The 15,366-nt window shown below is 42.5% G+C and overlaps 1 protein-coding gene across 3 annotated transcripts in view; it reads right to left on the bottom strand.

Moving 5' to 3' along the window:
* Positions 1-1,188: 1,188 nt before the first annotated feature.
* CNOT10 (CCR4-NOT transcription complex subunit 10) overlaps positions 1,189-15,366 on the bottom strand; it is an 80,440-nt gene continuing 66,262 nt past the window's right edge. For all 3 annotated transcript variants that reach the window (XM_008710455.2, XM_040636991.1, XM_040636992.1), the window contains 6 exons: positions 10,888-11,001; positions 7,498-7,628; positions 6,252-6,287; positions 5,923-6,050; positions 2,755-2,830; positions 1,189-1,649 (listed from right to left, as the gene is read on the bottom strand). In XM_008710455.2, coding sequence (XP_008708677.1) covers positions 1,498-1,649; positions 2,755-2,830; positions 5,923-6,050; positions 6,252-6,287; positions 7,498-7,628; positions 10,888-11,001 — 637 coding nt within the window. In that variant the 3' untranslated portion in view covers positions 1,189-1,497. The remainder of the gene's footprint in view (positions 1,650-2,754; positions 2,831-5,922; positions 6,051-6,251; positions 6,288-7,497; positions 7,629-10,887; positions 11,002-15,366) is intronic.

Below are 15,366 nucleotides of genomic sequence, written 5' to 3'. Positions count from 1 at the left end.
AGAGGGAACACAAGCAGGGAGAGTGGGAGAGGAAGAAACAGTCTCCCAGTGGAGCAGGGAGCCCGATGCGGGGCTTGATCCCAGGACTCTGGGATCACGCCCTGAGCCGAAGGCAGACGCTTAACGACTGAGCCACCCAGGCGCCCCATCTAATAAAATCTTTTCTTAAAAAATGAAATAAAGATTTGAGAGAGAAAGAACCTCAAGCAGACTCCCCGCTGAACACAGGGCCCAACCCCACGACCCTGAGATCATGACCTGAGCTGAAATCAAGAGTCGGACACCCAACCAAGTGACAGTTGCCCCTCTTTTTTTCTAAAAATTTTATTTTTTGTGGTGCCTGGGTGGCTCAGTTGGTTAACTGTCTGCCTTTGGCTCAGGTCATGATCCCAGGGCCATAGGATCCAGTCCTGTGTGGGGCTCCCTGCTCACCAGGGAGTCTGCTTCTCACTGCCCCTCCCCCCACTTGTGCTCTCTCTGTTTCAAATAAAATCTTTTTTTTTTTTTTTTTAAAGATTTTATTTATTTACTTGACAGAGAGAGACAGCCAGCGAGAGAGGGAACACAAGCAGGGGGAGTGGGAGAGGAAGAAGCAGGCTCCCAGCAGAGCAGGGAGCCCGATGTGGGGCTTGATCCCAGGACCCCGGGATCGCACCTTGAGCCGAAGGCAGACATTTAACGACTGAGCCACCCAGGCGCCCCTCAAATAAATAAAATCTTAAAAAAAAGAATAAAGATTTTATTTTTTAAGGAATCTATACACCCACCATGGGGCTTGAATTCAAAATCCTGAGATCAAAAGTTGCATGCTCCTCCAACTGAGCCAGCCAGGTGACCTGACCCAATTTTTCTAAAGTGAGTCTGTATTATGGCGTTTTCCCCCTAAAGTTAACCCTGGTTTGTCTTCATTTGTAATCTTGAAGCAAGTGATTCCTATCAGACCAGACATCTCTTCTTAAGCCAATGTTACTGGCCCTATGGGTTCTACTATGCATTTTCTGGTCCTTTTAGTCATAACCAGGCAGAAAACACATCAACTTCCCCTCCTCTCGGCCCCCAGATCAGCTTTTGGATTGGCTACTCATCTACTGCTCACAGGTCTCTCAGGCTTTAAAACTTTAACACTAAACCTCAGATGCTAAAATTGCCCAGCAGTTACAAGAAAGACAAAATGTGATTATACAAGACTGTTCTGATAAGATGATTTTTTAATTGTCTATGACACGGATACATCACATAATGGCTCAAAATGTAAGATTAAAGAAAAACAGATGAAAATGAGTTTGTGAATCCTTAATTTTAAGTAAGCTTCTGGCGAAAACAAAAACAAACAAACAAAAAACCCAAAAAGCCAGGGGTTAGAATCATTTCAAAATTGTGTCTTCAAAACTAGCACCTTTCACCATCTGTCTTTTATTCATTTTGCTGCGATACAAATGAAAAGGCCCGTAAATACTCCCCTGGGTCTCAAGTAACAGTTTTCCGAGAGCAAATATGTCACTTTCTCTGTGCAGTGAAAGCCGGCATTTGGATGGGCTGGATCGGGTGGACAGGCTGGAACACTGGCTTCTTTCTCATCTCAGACAGTGTTTTCACTGCGGGGAGCAGCTGATTCCTTTTGATGATCTGTAAGGCCAGCTGGGTATTACCTATAAAAACACTTCCCATTAAAAAAAAGCATAAACAATACCACCATGTACAAAGCAAGCCACCAGCATCATGCAAGGGAAGTAAAAGATGGTCTAGGAGAGCAGTGGTCTGCAACCTTTGCTATACACTGGGGCCACATCATGCCTCCGTCCCATCCCCAGAAATTCTGAGTTAAGAGACCTGGGGTGTGACCCGGGCAAAGGGATTTTTAAAAGCCTTAAGGTTTTTCTAAGGTATAACCCAGCTTGCGAACTTGTCTCCAGCTAGACTGCACGGAAGAAGGGCGCTTAGGACCAATGCACTAACCCTATTCACACCTTTCAGGAGGCCAAGGCCAGCTGGGTACCAGGCACTTAGTGCTATAAAAAAACTATCAAAAGAGGGATCCATGTAAGGAGTCCCATGATCAAAAGAAGGCACGACTTAGAACTCTTAATGTTTCTGTTTAATTTCTTTCACTCACATCTCTTCTCTACTTCATGCTGTCTCTTATATAGGGCCCACAATCTTTTTTCTCAGAGGCCACGTCCTTAAAGGTTGTATGTGTCCCAGAGGTATGACCTGGATTTAGGTTTGGATAACTGTCAGCAAGAACTGATTTACTGTGAAACTCATCAATGACACCTATGTTCAAAACACTACAGTGTACAACTCTTAGCAACTGGCACTCTGACTCATGTTCCCAATTCAAGTCATTTGGCTGCCTAAGAGAAAGGTTAATTAATTAGTAGAGATTAATGATAATTAGGTGTCAGAAGTTATGCTTTCCTGCATTTTCACAGATAAAATATGGTTAAGTCATAAGAAGCAGGAATTTGTAAGATAATAAAAACTCCCTAGTTACTTTTCTTCTAGAAGAACTTGATGCATAATATTTTCCAGGAAGACAAAGTTTCAAATTTGAAGAGATAAACCAGACACCCAAAACCTTGGGCTCTTTGAAGGGATACAATCCTTTTGTTTTAAACTTCTAAATAGAAGTAATCTCTACACCCAACATGGGGCTTGAACGCACAACCCTGAGATCAAGAGTTGCATGCTCCTCCAACAGAGCCAGCCATCTCTGAAGGGATACAGTCCTAACTAGAGAGAAGAATTACTTACCGTTTTGCAGTTCAAGGTAGACTGCCAGTAAGATGGCTTCAGGGGGCACCTCTTTAGGGTGGATCATCGAAGCCGCCTTTGCTCAAAACAAAAAAGACTCTCATGAAAAACCAACAGCTTAAGACACAAACTCCAAGTAATGCTGGGGGAGGGGGGGAAGCCTACCAATGACAAGTTAGCAAACTTATTCAAGCTCCTTCCCACATGACCTCCTAGCAACTACTATCATTCTGTTCTGATGTCCCTCAGCTACCTTTGTCCTCATCCTTAAACTAGACACGTGATTTTTCGTTACATGATTCACTATTTTCCCTTCACTCGTCTAGTCCGTAATGAGTTCTTAATAGGGGATATTAAACTTTTCTTCTCTCGTTTTCACCTACTTGGGGTTCTTATTCCATGTCTCGGCTCTATTTGGTTTTGAGAAATGTGATCAGAACTCCTGATTCTGTATCCAGTCATTCGTCCAGGTCTGTTGGTGGCTCTTCACCACAGGCATAGTTGAACTTATATTAAAACCTGCACGTCCATTTGTTTTCCTAAGTTAACAACTCAGTATTGTAGGTCCCAAGTTCTCAATGTTAGCAATAAGAATTCAAACTTAAAAAGTTGGTAATACAGAAAAAAATGTATCACTAAGCATGTTCAATGTCCTCATTTTTAAGGACTGAAACAGTACAATTTGGTCAAATAAAGTAATTTAACTGTTTAAGCAACAGCTGTTCTTTCCTGGATCTGAGAGTCACTTTTCCAGCTAGCAGTTTCTCTCTGACCTAGTCCTGAGAAAGGAAGCCTGGCCTGATCTGGTCAACCGTGCTGATATCACAGGTTTATTTCCTCAGTCTGGGCCTTTGGGCTGCAGCCTTTTCCTCACACCTTACTATCAACCTGTATTCCCCCATCCAGTTTCAGGTGCTCTGGCTTCCAGGCTGCTCTGTTTCTTCCCTTCATCTTATCAGAAAATGTACTTGTATAAACATTTACTGACCAGAGGTGAGTGTGTGGGTAAGACAGGGATTCATCCTGGTAATAAACAGGCATGCAAACAACTAACAATAATCCAAACAAATTTACATAATGCAAGGGAAAGAACAGAGTGAATGTACTGTGAATATGAAGAGAGAAAAATGTTTCATTTGAATGGAGAGCTTCAGGGCAAGGGCCACCTGCCTTAGTCCTTGCAGGGTGGATATTGGGTAAGCAGAAAATGGGGAGAAAGGCCTTGTAGGCCGAGCTGTGAAGACAGATGTGTGGGGGACCAGAAGCTTGCACAAGGTCCATTCCCTGCAGCCTCAGAAGAGATCTTGGATGAGCAGGGACGCCACATCCAGGGCACACCCTAAGTTCTTCATGAACGAAGCAGGGGACTTTTATGCTTCTCACCACATCAGGAGGTATAATAACTCAGTTCAGAAAATGAGATTTTACACTTCTAGGCCAAGCTTCATACAGGCAGGGTCATCTTTACGGCATTTTGTGGGTATTAAAATCTCCATTTTGCCTCCAACGGCTGGTTAACACAGGTCATTTATTGTTCTTTGCGTTGACCACAGTCTGCCACTTTCATTAAAATACAGGAATTCACAACAGCAACTTTATGAGACTTGAAGGTGCTCTGCTTACTGGCTGCTCAGAATGGCTACTGATGGGCAGGCAACCTCGGAAACATCTCCGTGGAGACCTTTCCAACTCTACACATCACTGTCCTGCCCTCCCAGGCAGGGTGGGCCTCCCAATTAACAAAGATCCAGCCATTGGATTAACCTAAAAACCAAGGGACCAAAACAAAACCCCCTTCCGACCCTGAGCCAGGTCGGAGCCCAGCGTGGCAGCCGCCATGGCCACCTGCTGTACGAGAACCTGAGCTAGACCGTGCATACTGCGACTTTAGATCAAAAGTCCTGTTTGCTGTAGTCAACTCCTTCCCAATCAACTGGTGTAACTCAACTGCGAGATAAGAGCAAACGTGTGTCCCTGGATAGTCCGTCACTTAACATTTCTGATTTTGGATCCGAAGTGCTGACCAGATGCCACTAAGTTAACTAAATATCACTCATGGTTATTTTCCACATGGTAAGATTCTTCATGGCTCTACACGACAAGGTCATCTTCATAGGAAGAACATTTGCAGAACCCACCAAATCTCTTGAGAATAGGTTTAATTTCAATTTCAGCTACTCTGACAAACATATAGGGACTCTCAGGCTCTCTCCTGTGCTGCTGGTGATTACACCATTTGGCACAAAATGTCCATATTACAAGTCTTAAAATTCTGCATACCCTCTGACCTTGCAATAACCTTGCAATTCCCCTTATATTCCCTACCTATTTTTACTGTCTTATTCCTATGGCTTACCAAGAAGTAGGTACTCATATGCTTGCTGAATTAATATCCTTTTGACGAATTACCCCTTTCCAAGTCTGTGATATAGCCTCTGGAGCTGCCACTGGTGATACCTGGTAACCTGGTCCCCTACTGCAGGTAAGGGTCCATGTCCATGACTGGTCCAGGGATGGGCAGGAAACCAAAAGAAGCTCAATCAGAATCTTCCCTGAGACCTACTGATGATGCATCATCTCAGTGGCAGAATTCAGAGGTGTATTTTAGTTATATGTTGTCAATAACTTTCTTTAGTGTATATGAAATTTCTCTGGCACCAGCTTTCTTCTGAGGTCTCCCGTTTTAGTGCTCCAGCCACACAAGACTTACCCTGATGCCCCATAACCAATGTTGATGGTTTCTAGTATGTCCTTTCAGAGCTCTCTTATGCACATACACAATTATGAAGCAACTGTTTTAAATCCTGGTCTTTCCACTTAGCATGTCTCGGACATCTTATCATTTCAGCACACAGGATCTGCAGCTGCACTATGTTCGGCTGTATGGATGCACCATTATTTCAGTGATCCCTCATTTAGATGGTTTCCAATCTTCTGAAATTTTAATTATTAAAACCATTGGGGAAAACCCTCCATTAAGTGCCTAGGTTCATTTGTAATAGCTGATCAGTTGTTTACTTTGCAAGAGTATTTTTAAGCTTAGAAAAATAATATTCCAATTTTTAACAAACTGACCAGAGCCTCAGACAAAATAACAAAACCCAGAAACTCCAAACCCTTTGTTGGGTGCTGTACAAGAGGGCTTGGCCCCCTCACCTCCAGCCTCACCTGGTGGAGACACTTTCGGGCTTTGTCGTATTCGCTCCTCAGGCAGTAGGCGCTGCCAAGATTAAACAGCATCACGGTCCTGGCAGAGGTGACCGAACTGGGGTAGCACTGAGGGGCCCGCTTCCCAGCTGGGGAAAAAGAGCGTGGACCCTGGTGAAGAGGCCGGGTCAAGGGCAAGGGGGCAACCCAATCCACCTCCCCAGCAGCTGCTCAGAATAAAGCAGAGCGCTACTTCTTGGACTGACAAATGAAGGACACAGAAGGCTTGAGTCCACATCTTTGGGATGCAAGCCAGGCTACTTTAAGTATTTACAAAATGTCTTACTCACAGGATTCCATTGCTTCATTTTCACCTTTGTCTGATCCTACAAAAACATGAAAATAAACCTGAGGGGGAAGGACAACAGAATATATTTTCTAGAAACCTCATTTTGTTTACGAAATGGAAAATCTGGTATCAAAGCAATCTGTCATGTCACAGTGTTTACTTTTCATGTAGTGGAGGTTCGATTAAAAGACACCAGAAGGTACCACCCACCACCACCCCATTCCTGCATAATAATCTTGAATAAAGTGAATGCCAGTCTCACTTTCTTAAAAACTTAGGCATGACTTAAAACTTAAAGGCATAACTTTTGAATGCTTATTTCTACTTTCCCCTGGATTGCAGAATCCCTTCAAGGAGAAAAATACAGTATGAGAATCAAAACGAATTTTTCTAACACTACCAGCTTTTCAAAAGTGAGAATCTACTTATTTCTTTAAAATAGTCTTTCTTGGGGCACCTGAGTGGCTCAGTCGGTTGGGTGTCTGCCTTCAGCTCAGGTCATGGTCCCAGGGTCCTGGGACTGGGCCCCTTATCAAGCTCCCTGCTTAATGGGGAGTCTGCTTCTCCCTCTGCCCCTCACCCTGGCTCATGCTTTCTCTCGCTGTCTCTCTCTCAAATAAATAAAATCTTAAAAAAAAAAAAAAGTTAAAAAAGTAGTCTTTTCTTTCTATTTCTTTTCTTTTCTTTCTTTTCTTTTCTTTCTTTCTCTCTCTCTCTTTCTTCTTTCTTTCTCTCTCTTTCTTTTTTTGGTAAGTAATCTCTATACCCAATGTGGTGCTTGACCTCACGACTCTGAGATCGAACTGCATAGTCTTCTGACTAAGCCAGGCAGGTGCCCCCTAAAGTGAGCATTTATTTACTTATTTAAAAAGATTTTATTTATTTGTCAGAAAGAGCGAGAGAGAGTGCGAGAGCAAGCAGCACAAGCAGGGGGAGTAGCAGGCAGAGGGAGAAGCACGCTCTCCACTGAGCAAGGAGTCCAATGTGGGACTCAATCCCAGGACCCTGGGATCATGACCTGAGCCGACGGTAGACACTTAAACAACTGAGCCACCCAGGCGTCCCTAAAATGAGCATTTAGACCATGTGATAATCAACTCTTAGGTCTAATACTTAGCACACAATTACTACAAAATATGTACAGCCAACCTAAAACTTCTTTCCCTTCACAACTGTGCCTTTAAATGTCCACACATCCAGGAAGGCAGTGGAAATGACCAGTTCTGATCAAATGTGTCCTCACTAACCTTGGTCCTGCTCATTTGAAGAGATTCCTAAGGAAACATCAGTGACATTCTCTGGGTTCAAGTGAGTAATGGCATCAGATATTCTGTCCAGAGAGATGAGGGCTTCTGCAGCATATAAATGGCCCAAAAACCTAAGATGAAAAGAACAGATTCCAAACTGAGAAGTAGGTCATCACAAAACACCCAATATATAACAAGATTTGGTGTACACACGTTTCACATATTTCAAATCTTTGAATTGAAATAGAAGTTTACAAATGGATCAATTAAAGGTCACTTAAATCTTATCTCTTTATAAAAATATCTTAAAATATACAATAATTTTTGTATTAGCTAAGGTGAACAAATGACATATCAATTAAGAAAAAAGTTCAAAGTTGGCAAATTTACTATTCTGATTATGCAGAAAATAACATTAACCTAAGAATGGAATGAAGTTCTAAAATAAGAGACAGGTCCAAGGATGAATCCTCTGGTCTCTGCTGTTGGAACAGTCAAAAGACATCAGAGTGCCAAAGGGGACTGAGACCAGATTTGGGTTAGATCAACTTTACTTCTATTCCAAAGCTTTCCTGCTTTTCAAGTCATCTATTTTATGCTCACTGATGTTTTAGGACGGATATGCACCCTCCTCGTTTATAAGAGCCTGCTTCTTCTGGTCTTTTACTTATAGGTCATTTTTTTCTATGATCACCTGACTGATTTTTCAAAATTAAAACAGGATTAGATATATATTAAACCCTTGCTGAAAATATGTATATATTTTTAAGATTTTATTTATTTCTTTGACAGAGAGAGCACAAGGAGGGGGAGCAACAGGAAGAGAGAGAGGGAGAAGCAGGCTCCCCGCTGAGCAGGGAGCTCAATGTGGGGCTCTATCCCAGGACCCTGGGATCATGACGTGAGCCGAAGGCAGACGCTTAACAACTGAGCTACCCAGGCGCCCCCCTGCTGAAAATCTTAATGACTTTTCCTACCAGAGAACAAAACATTTATCAACTTAAAGCTCTCCAAGTTTGGTCCCACTTTTCTATATCCAGTCAATATTCCCGCCCCCTCAAAAATTTGCTCTGGTCCTACCAGACAGTGTCCTGGGCAGGGCGCATCTGCTGCTCCTCCATGGCCTGGCCTTCCTGGGCAAGCCTGACCTCATCTCCACAAGCCAATATCTACTCCTTTTATTTTATTTTATTTTGAAGATTTTATTTTTTATTTTTATTTTTAAAATTTTATTTATTTACTTGACAAAGAGAGAACGAACACAAGCAGGGGGAGCAGCAGAGGGAGAGGGAGAAGCAGGATTCCCGCTGAGCAGGGAGCCTGATGTGGGGCTGGATCCCAGGACACGAGGACCATGACCTGAGCCGAAGGCAGACACTTAACTGACTGAGCCACCCAGGCGCCGCTACGATTTTATTTTCAAGTAATCTCTACACCCGATGTGGGGCTTGAAATCACAAAACTGACATCAAGAATTACATGCTCTACCAACTCAGCCAGTCAGGCACCTCTCTACTCCTCCTTTTAAATGGCCGGCTAGGTCTCGCCTACTCTAGTTGGCCTGCCCCTAATGAATCTGTCCCCATAAATCTCAAGTCCTCAAATTTCAGGTTCTTTTCAATATACCTTTTTTGAGATTTACACGAATTAACCACTCAAGAGCTCTTTAATTCTTTATTAAGCAATTTCTTCTAACTACCAAGGGCTGCAATGACCTTTTATTTTGCTTCTCCACTAAATACCCTAACAGAAATGACAAGTTTTAAAAAAATCAGTAATTCAATTATATTTTGAAATAAGATAATGTAAAAATTTCATTAAGGTAGTATCCATAAGCCAGTAATCATTAGAAAACACAAACATAAAAAAGAACGACTTCGAATCGTCTTCTGTGAATTTACTTGAAAATATTTTCCTTTTTTAGCCAAATGAAATGCCTTAATGACACCCAAAGCCACGAAATCTTTGACCAGGTGTACAGAAAGCAAAAAGCTGTGGGGTAAAGCTACTGCGGTATATGAGCTCCCAAATGCAGAATTCCCCGCTTGTCTTCACTGGGAAAACAGACAGTGGTCTTTTTATTAATTAAGAAACCAATACTTAGGAAAGAATAGTTATGAGAGTTAAAAAAGAAATCAAGAGAATTAAAAAAGAAATCACCAGACACGACTTGGCCAATCCCTCGAAAGTTGATAAAGTTAAAAACCCTCCAACAAATGCCAAGTAAAGAATCTACTTGGGATTTGAGAATAGTGACCACAATGTCAACCAAAGAATTTTAAAAAGCAGTGTGGATTTGTGTTCCATTTCTGTTAAAAAGAGAACAAACCGAACACCGCTCTAATAATGGCCTTCCGCACCACAGCCCCCCGTGCTGACTCAGCGGTGGCCCCAGAGCAACTCCTGGCCGCTACCTCACTGAGTAAGGCGGCGGTGCCCTCAGGGGCAACCCCGGTGCCTCGAACTGGAACTCGGGATCCCTCCCGCCTGAATGCTAGACAAGGCTTTCTTGCAGAAGAGCAGGAACTTTCTTACTTTTGACTGTGACAAAGTCTCTTAAGTTACTGGATGTTCTCTTAATTAGCAATTTTGTGTGTGTGTGAGTGAGACACAAGGTTTGTTTGGGGAACACTGGCCTGAAACAACCTTAATCAATGTTAATTTTAGATGTTTGTATAAAGTAATACTTTTTCTTAAAGACAAAAATAATTAAACACGAACAGAATTATTCCTCAGAGTATGATCTCCCGTTCTAAGCACTGCACTCTATAAACAAAGACCGCTAAAAGGCAAGAGTATGTAATTGTATTTTGGAGATTACAGTTGTATACCCACAGGATGAATGCAGAGTATTTGTGGCTTTGAATAAAATTTCTAGCATGGCATCATATAAAGATTCAAAGAATGCTGCATCTCACTTAACCTCCGTAAAAGGAAAGAGGTGCTTTAGCAAAGTTTAGAATGACAATGACACTAACACTGCAGAGGCATCTGAAGAGTCTGTAGTCAGAATTCTCATTTGTCTATTTAATTGCATTCCTTGAAGCCCATTTATCAAGGAACTTTTTTGTGGGTCTTCTTCCTGAGGACTCATCTTATTTTGGGGACTAATATGTGAAATTATGACCCAGTCAGGCCTAGTAGTAGACACCAGACAGAGCAAAGTTCCTGCCTCCTGATACTCAGTGCAGCAAATGCTACTTCCCTTAATCCTCGAGGTATACCAAGGGAAAGATCCTAACACAGAACTACCAAATTAATGTTTCAACCAGTTGCTTTGTCTAGATAATATATCCCACTGGGGGAGTAGAGAGCAGCAATATGTACCACAAACTAACTGAAAGCTCCCAACAAAATGACCCTGGCACACACAGGGGAAGTCACACTTACTTAAGCGATCCCGACAGCTTGGGCTGCTGGAGAAGTTTATCAGCGTGATTCAGAGCCATAAGGTTATCGCCCAAAGCCAGAGCCACGTAAGCACTACAGGCAAGTATGGAGCATCTGGAACACAAAAGGGAAGGGCTGAAAACTTGAGTTACAAAATTGACAATGGTTGCATTTGTTATTAAATAGGAAACAACACCCTAATTATGGCTATGACAATCTGGACACCGGGAAAGAAGAGAGGAAGCCACAACAGTAATGGTAAGAATTAGGATGATGTGGGGCGCCTGGGTGGCTCAGTCGTTAAGCGTCTGCCTTTGGCTCAGGTCATGATCCCGAGGTCCTGGGATTGAGCCCTGCACTGGGCTCCCTGCTCATTGGGAAGCCTGCCTCTCCCTTTCCCACTCCCCTGCTTGTGTTCCCTCTCTCGCTGTGTCTCTCTGTCAAATAAATAGATAAGAATCTTAAAAAAAAAAAAAAAAAAGAATTAGGATGATGTATTAGAACTACCATCTGAGGCACAGTTGGCTATCTACCCAACCCATCTTTAGCTTCCATCAAACTGACCCCCTCCCCAACAAAATAAGCAAAAGGAGTTACAATATTTAGCCTGTAAAAAAAATAATGTAGTTAATGGCCTAGTGAGAATTTACTTCCCATAGAACATTTAACATCCTAGAAATAAAGCTCCAGAAGCAGATACTATTCTTTCAAACTCATTTCGGTAAGAAACACAATTAACTCACTAAAAAAATACATTTAGCTTACTGTACAGTGTTCTTCTCTGAACCTGTTAAGAAGTCTATAGTTCTTGCTAAGCAACAATATCAAGAGTAACTACAAGAATTTCATTCATACATGTACTATTAACCTAAATGAATATTCAAGAAAGAAATCAGGCTGAATAAATACACGTGAAGATAAGAAAATTTAATTTACCCTGGCTTTGCTAAGTTGCGTTGGAAAGCTAAATTTCTGTTTGGTTTTCTACTTAAAGGGCAGCTCATTTAAAACAGGTCTAGTAAAGACTTGACACTAATAGATCACTTGAATGTTAAACAACTGCTCCAAAAAGCAATCTTAAAATAAACCCCTGTCAAATAGAAAGAAGGTCTGAATGGCTAACCGCAAATGACCCAACTTAGACACAGGATTTTGAGTTATATTTACAAATTACAGTACATATGTGTATCATTAAGAGCATTCGGGCTGTAATTTCAGTCTAAGAAAGAATGCAACCCCCAGAGCCTGCAGTTTTCTAATAATCTGAAATCCTTGACTAGAAATGCCCCTTCTAAAAGCACAGCTGGGCAAATCTAGAAGTAGTCTGCTGTTTCCCCTTCACTGGGTGAGTCCTGGTTGTCGGGACCTTGGAAAATTATCCCACTAAAGGCAAGTAGTCCCCTCAGCTCTTCACAACACAGAAAAGCAGACTGGTCCCAGAGGAGACACAAGGAAACTGAGATTTATGGCCTTAAGCTACAATGGTAAGGGCTGAAAGAGTGCCTAATGTGGTCCCTTGTTTTAAGAAGGTAGAGGCTGAAATCCAAAGTCATTAAATATATTCTCTAGCTTAGAGTGTGTGATTAGAGTTAGGACTAACATTCAACACCATGGACTCCCAATTCACTGCCCCTCCCATCCTATCACATTGTTTCACTGTCGGTGTCACAAGACCAGCCGAAAATATAGAAAGAAAAGATTATGTTATGATTTTCCCGATGCATATGTAAATATGCATACAAACGTAAGTACTTAAGCTTGTCTCCTTAAGAGGGAAGAAAACAATGTAATTCAAAGTTTAAATTTTTTTTTTAAGATTTTATTTATTTGACAGAGAGAACACAAGCAGGGGGGACAGCAGGCAGAGGGAGAGGGAGAAGCAGGCTACCCACCAGGCAGGGAGCCCAATGCGGGGCTCGATCCCAGGACCCCGGGATCATGACCTGAGCCAAATGCAGACGCCTAACCAACTGAGCCACCCAGGTGCCCCTGAAGTTTAAATTTTTTCTAAAGATTTTATTTATTTGAGAGCGAGCGAGCGCAAGCAAGAAAGCACAAGCAGGGGGAGCAGCAGAGGGAGAGGGACAAACAGACTCCACACTGAGCAGGGAGCCTGCCGTGGGGCCGAATCTCAGGACTCAGAGATCATGACCCGAGCCTAAGGCAGCCGCCTAACCAACTGAGCCACCCAGACACCCCTCCAAAGTTTAAATTTTCTTAAGAGCACATAATTTAAAATCTGAACCCTGTTCACAGAAGAGAATAAAAGATGGCAAGTAATGTCCTTTTCAAAGGGATTTTTGGACAAGCTTACAGTCAATATCCCTGTGTTTCCAAGACCTGTCTTTACCAGCCACGCTGCCCTGTGGCCACACCCCTGGGGGACATCCTCTCTCTGATGGAAGAAGGGCCCAAAGAAGGGAGGCATTGGCTAGTTATCTCCCCTTGCAGAAGCTCTTTAGTGCTTAGCTCTGTGTGGTGAGATTAGGGTGACTTAATTTCCTCCTTTGGCTTACCTGTACTATTTTAAAATGACAATGAACACTCATTCATCAGATTTTAAAATGACAACGAAAACTCATTCATCAGCCAGGTATGAACTGCTTATGAAGAAAAGAACTTTTAAGGCCTAGGTCTCCAGAGGCCCAAGACAACCATCAGCTCAGGGCCTATATGAATGAAAATCACAAAATTTAATATCCATTTTCATCTGTGACTTGGCCAAAGGTCAGGGCAAAGCATAAGCTCCTTAAAAGCAGAAACCCACCATCTTTTGTTTGTTTCCTGCACTAACACCAGAGCAATTCCTCAGCATCTGTGCATCTGTGCAGTGGGTGTTTAATAGATAATCACTGAAGACCACAGCGTTCAACATTTTTTGACTTACTGTTCCAGGAATCCAGACCTCCACCTGCCTTGCTTGGAAGCCTGCCTCCCTGACGAAGCTCAGACAGCTCCCACAGACAGAAGAGTCATCCTGCATGCTCTGGGGCCTGGCGTCTAGGACAGCCACACCTCAGGCAGGCTTGCTGGGAAAAGCCTGCCCTGGTCTCTCCCGACAGTAGGGGGGCTATTACTGCTCCAGCCCACTGTCAAGCCCACTTTGGGTCCAGAAATCAGTCATGTAAAATTGCAGCAGGTTTCTGTTGCCCAGGAAGTCCAAACTGTAGTTACGTACCAGGTAAAAATCTGGTTTCCTCAAACTATCTCTTTTCCCAGAAGATATCCTATCATATCACAACAGGGTAGAAGATCCTAATAATCATCTTTCTTCTCAAAAATACTTATATATGTCAATGCAGAACTCTGTGGCTGGCATTCTGATCAAGAGCTGTCAGGATTAAGCAAGTTTCACTGCACAAAACTAAAACTAACATTTACGGCCCCTCTTCCCTTAATGACTCACAATCTACCCCAACCTCTTACCATCCTCACTCATCCTCCTTTTCCTCTAGGAAACAATACTCCACTCTGCATAATTCCTACAGAGTGGTAACACTAGAAACACATATAGCTCTGTCTACTAAGCCCCTGGAGAAATCACTTTACTTTTGAGAGTTGCTACTTAAAATACTGAACCCCCCACCCCCCACCCCACTACTTCGAGTCACTGTCCAATCTGCTTTACCAACTACACAGTGGATCTGACAGTTCATCAGACTGGAAGAACTATACCTCAAGGGAAGAGACACACTAGCTTCCCACCCCCCTTCCCTGTCCCCCACCATGGAGGATCTGACATAACCCCACGCTCTCTCCTCTACACATGGGAGGAGCTTGCTCTAGAAGATGCCAACCCTTGGAAAGGAAAGAACAAAAAGGAAAAAGAAAGAACAAGAAAGAAAAAAGAAAGGAAAGAAAAGGAAGTAGGGACTTTGCTTAAAGCATCAAATTACAGCAACAAGGCATATAAGACTGGGCATTAAAATCTGTCAAGCCCCATATTCTGTGAGTTAAATGAATCTAAACCAAATGTCTGAAATAGTTTAAACCTTATTAAAAGAGGCTAAAATGGGGGTAAATCTATCAGTCACCGTGTGTCAAAGGAAAACAAATTTATAAAGCAATCTTATAACAAACATGTTTGAAAAACTGGCCCAAAAAATCCAATAAAGAATTTCTTCCAGGGGAGGTGCCTGGGTGGCTCAGTCTGTTGGGCATCTACCCTTACCTAGGAGGTCATGGTCCCAGGGTCCTGGGATCGAGCCTCACGATGGGAGGCTAGGTGGGGAACCTGCTTTTCTCTCTCTCTCTCTCTCAAATAAATAAAATCTTAAAAAAAAAAAAAGAATTTCTTCCAAGCTGAATATGGTACTGGATTATATAATTTCAAAAAAATAATCAGGCGCCTGGCTGGTTCAGTTGGTAGAGCACTCGACTCTTGGTCTCAGCATTGTGAGCTTGAGCCCTACAGTGGGCATGGAGTCTACTTAAAAAAGTCTTTCAAGCTATTTCCATTATCTACAGTCATTTCAAAAA

This window comes from Ursus maritimus, unplaced genomic scaffold, assembly GCF_017311325.1.
Source record: "Ursus maritimus isolate PB19 unplaced genomic scaffold, ASM1731132v1 scaffold_20, whole genome shotgun sequence".
NCBI classification, from domain to species: Eukaryota; Metazoa; Chordata; class Mammalia; order Carnivora; family Ursidae; genus Ursus; species Ursus maritimus.
Note: the sequence above shows the minus strand (reverse complement) of the source record. Positions and strands in the feature narration are given on the sequence as shown.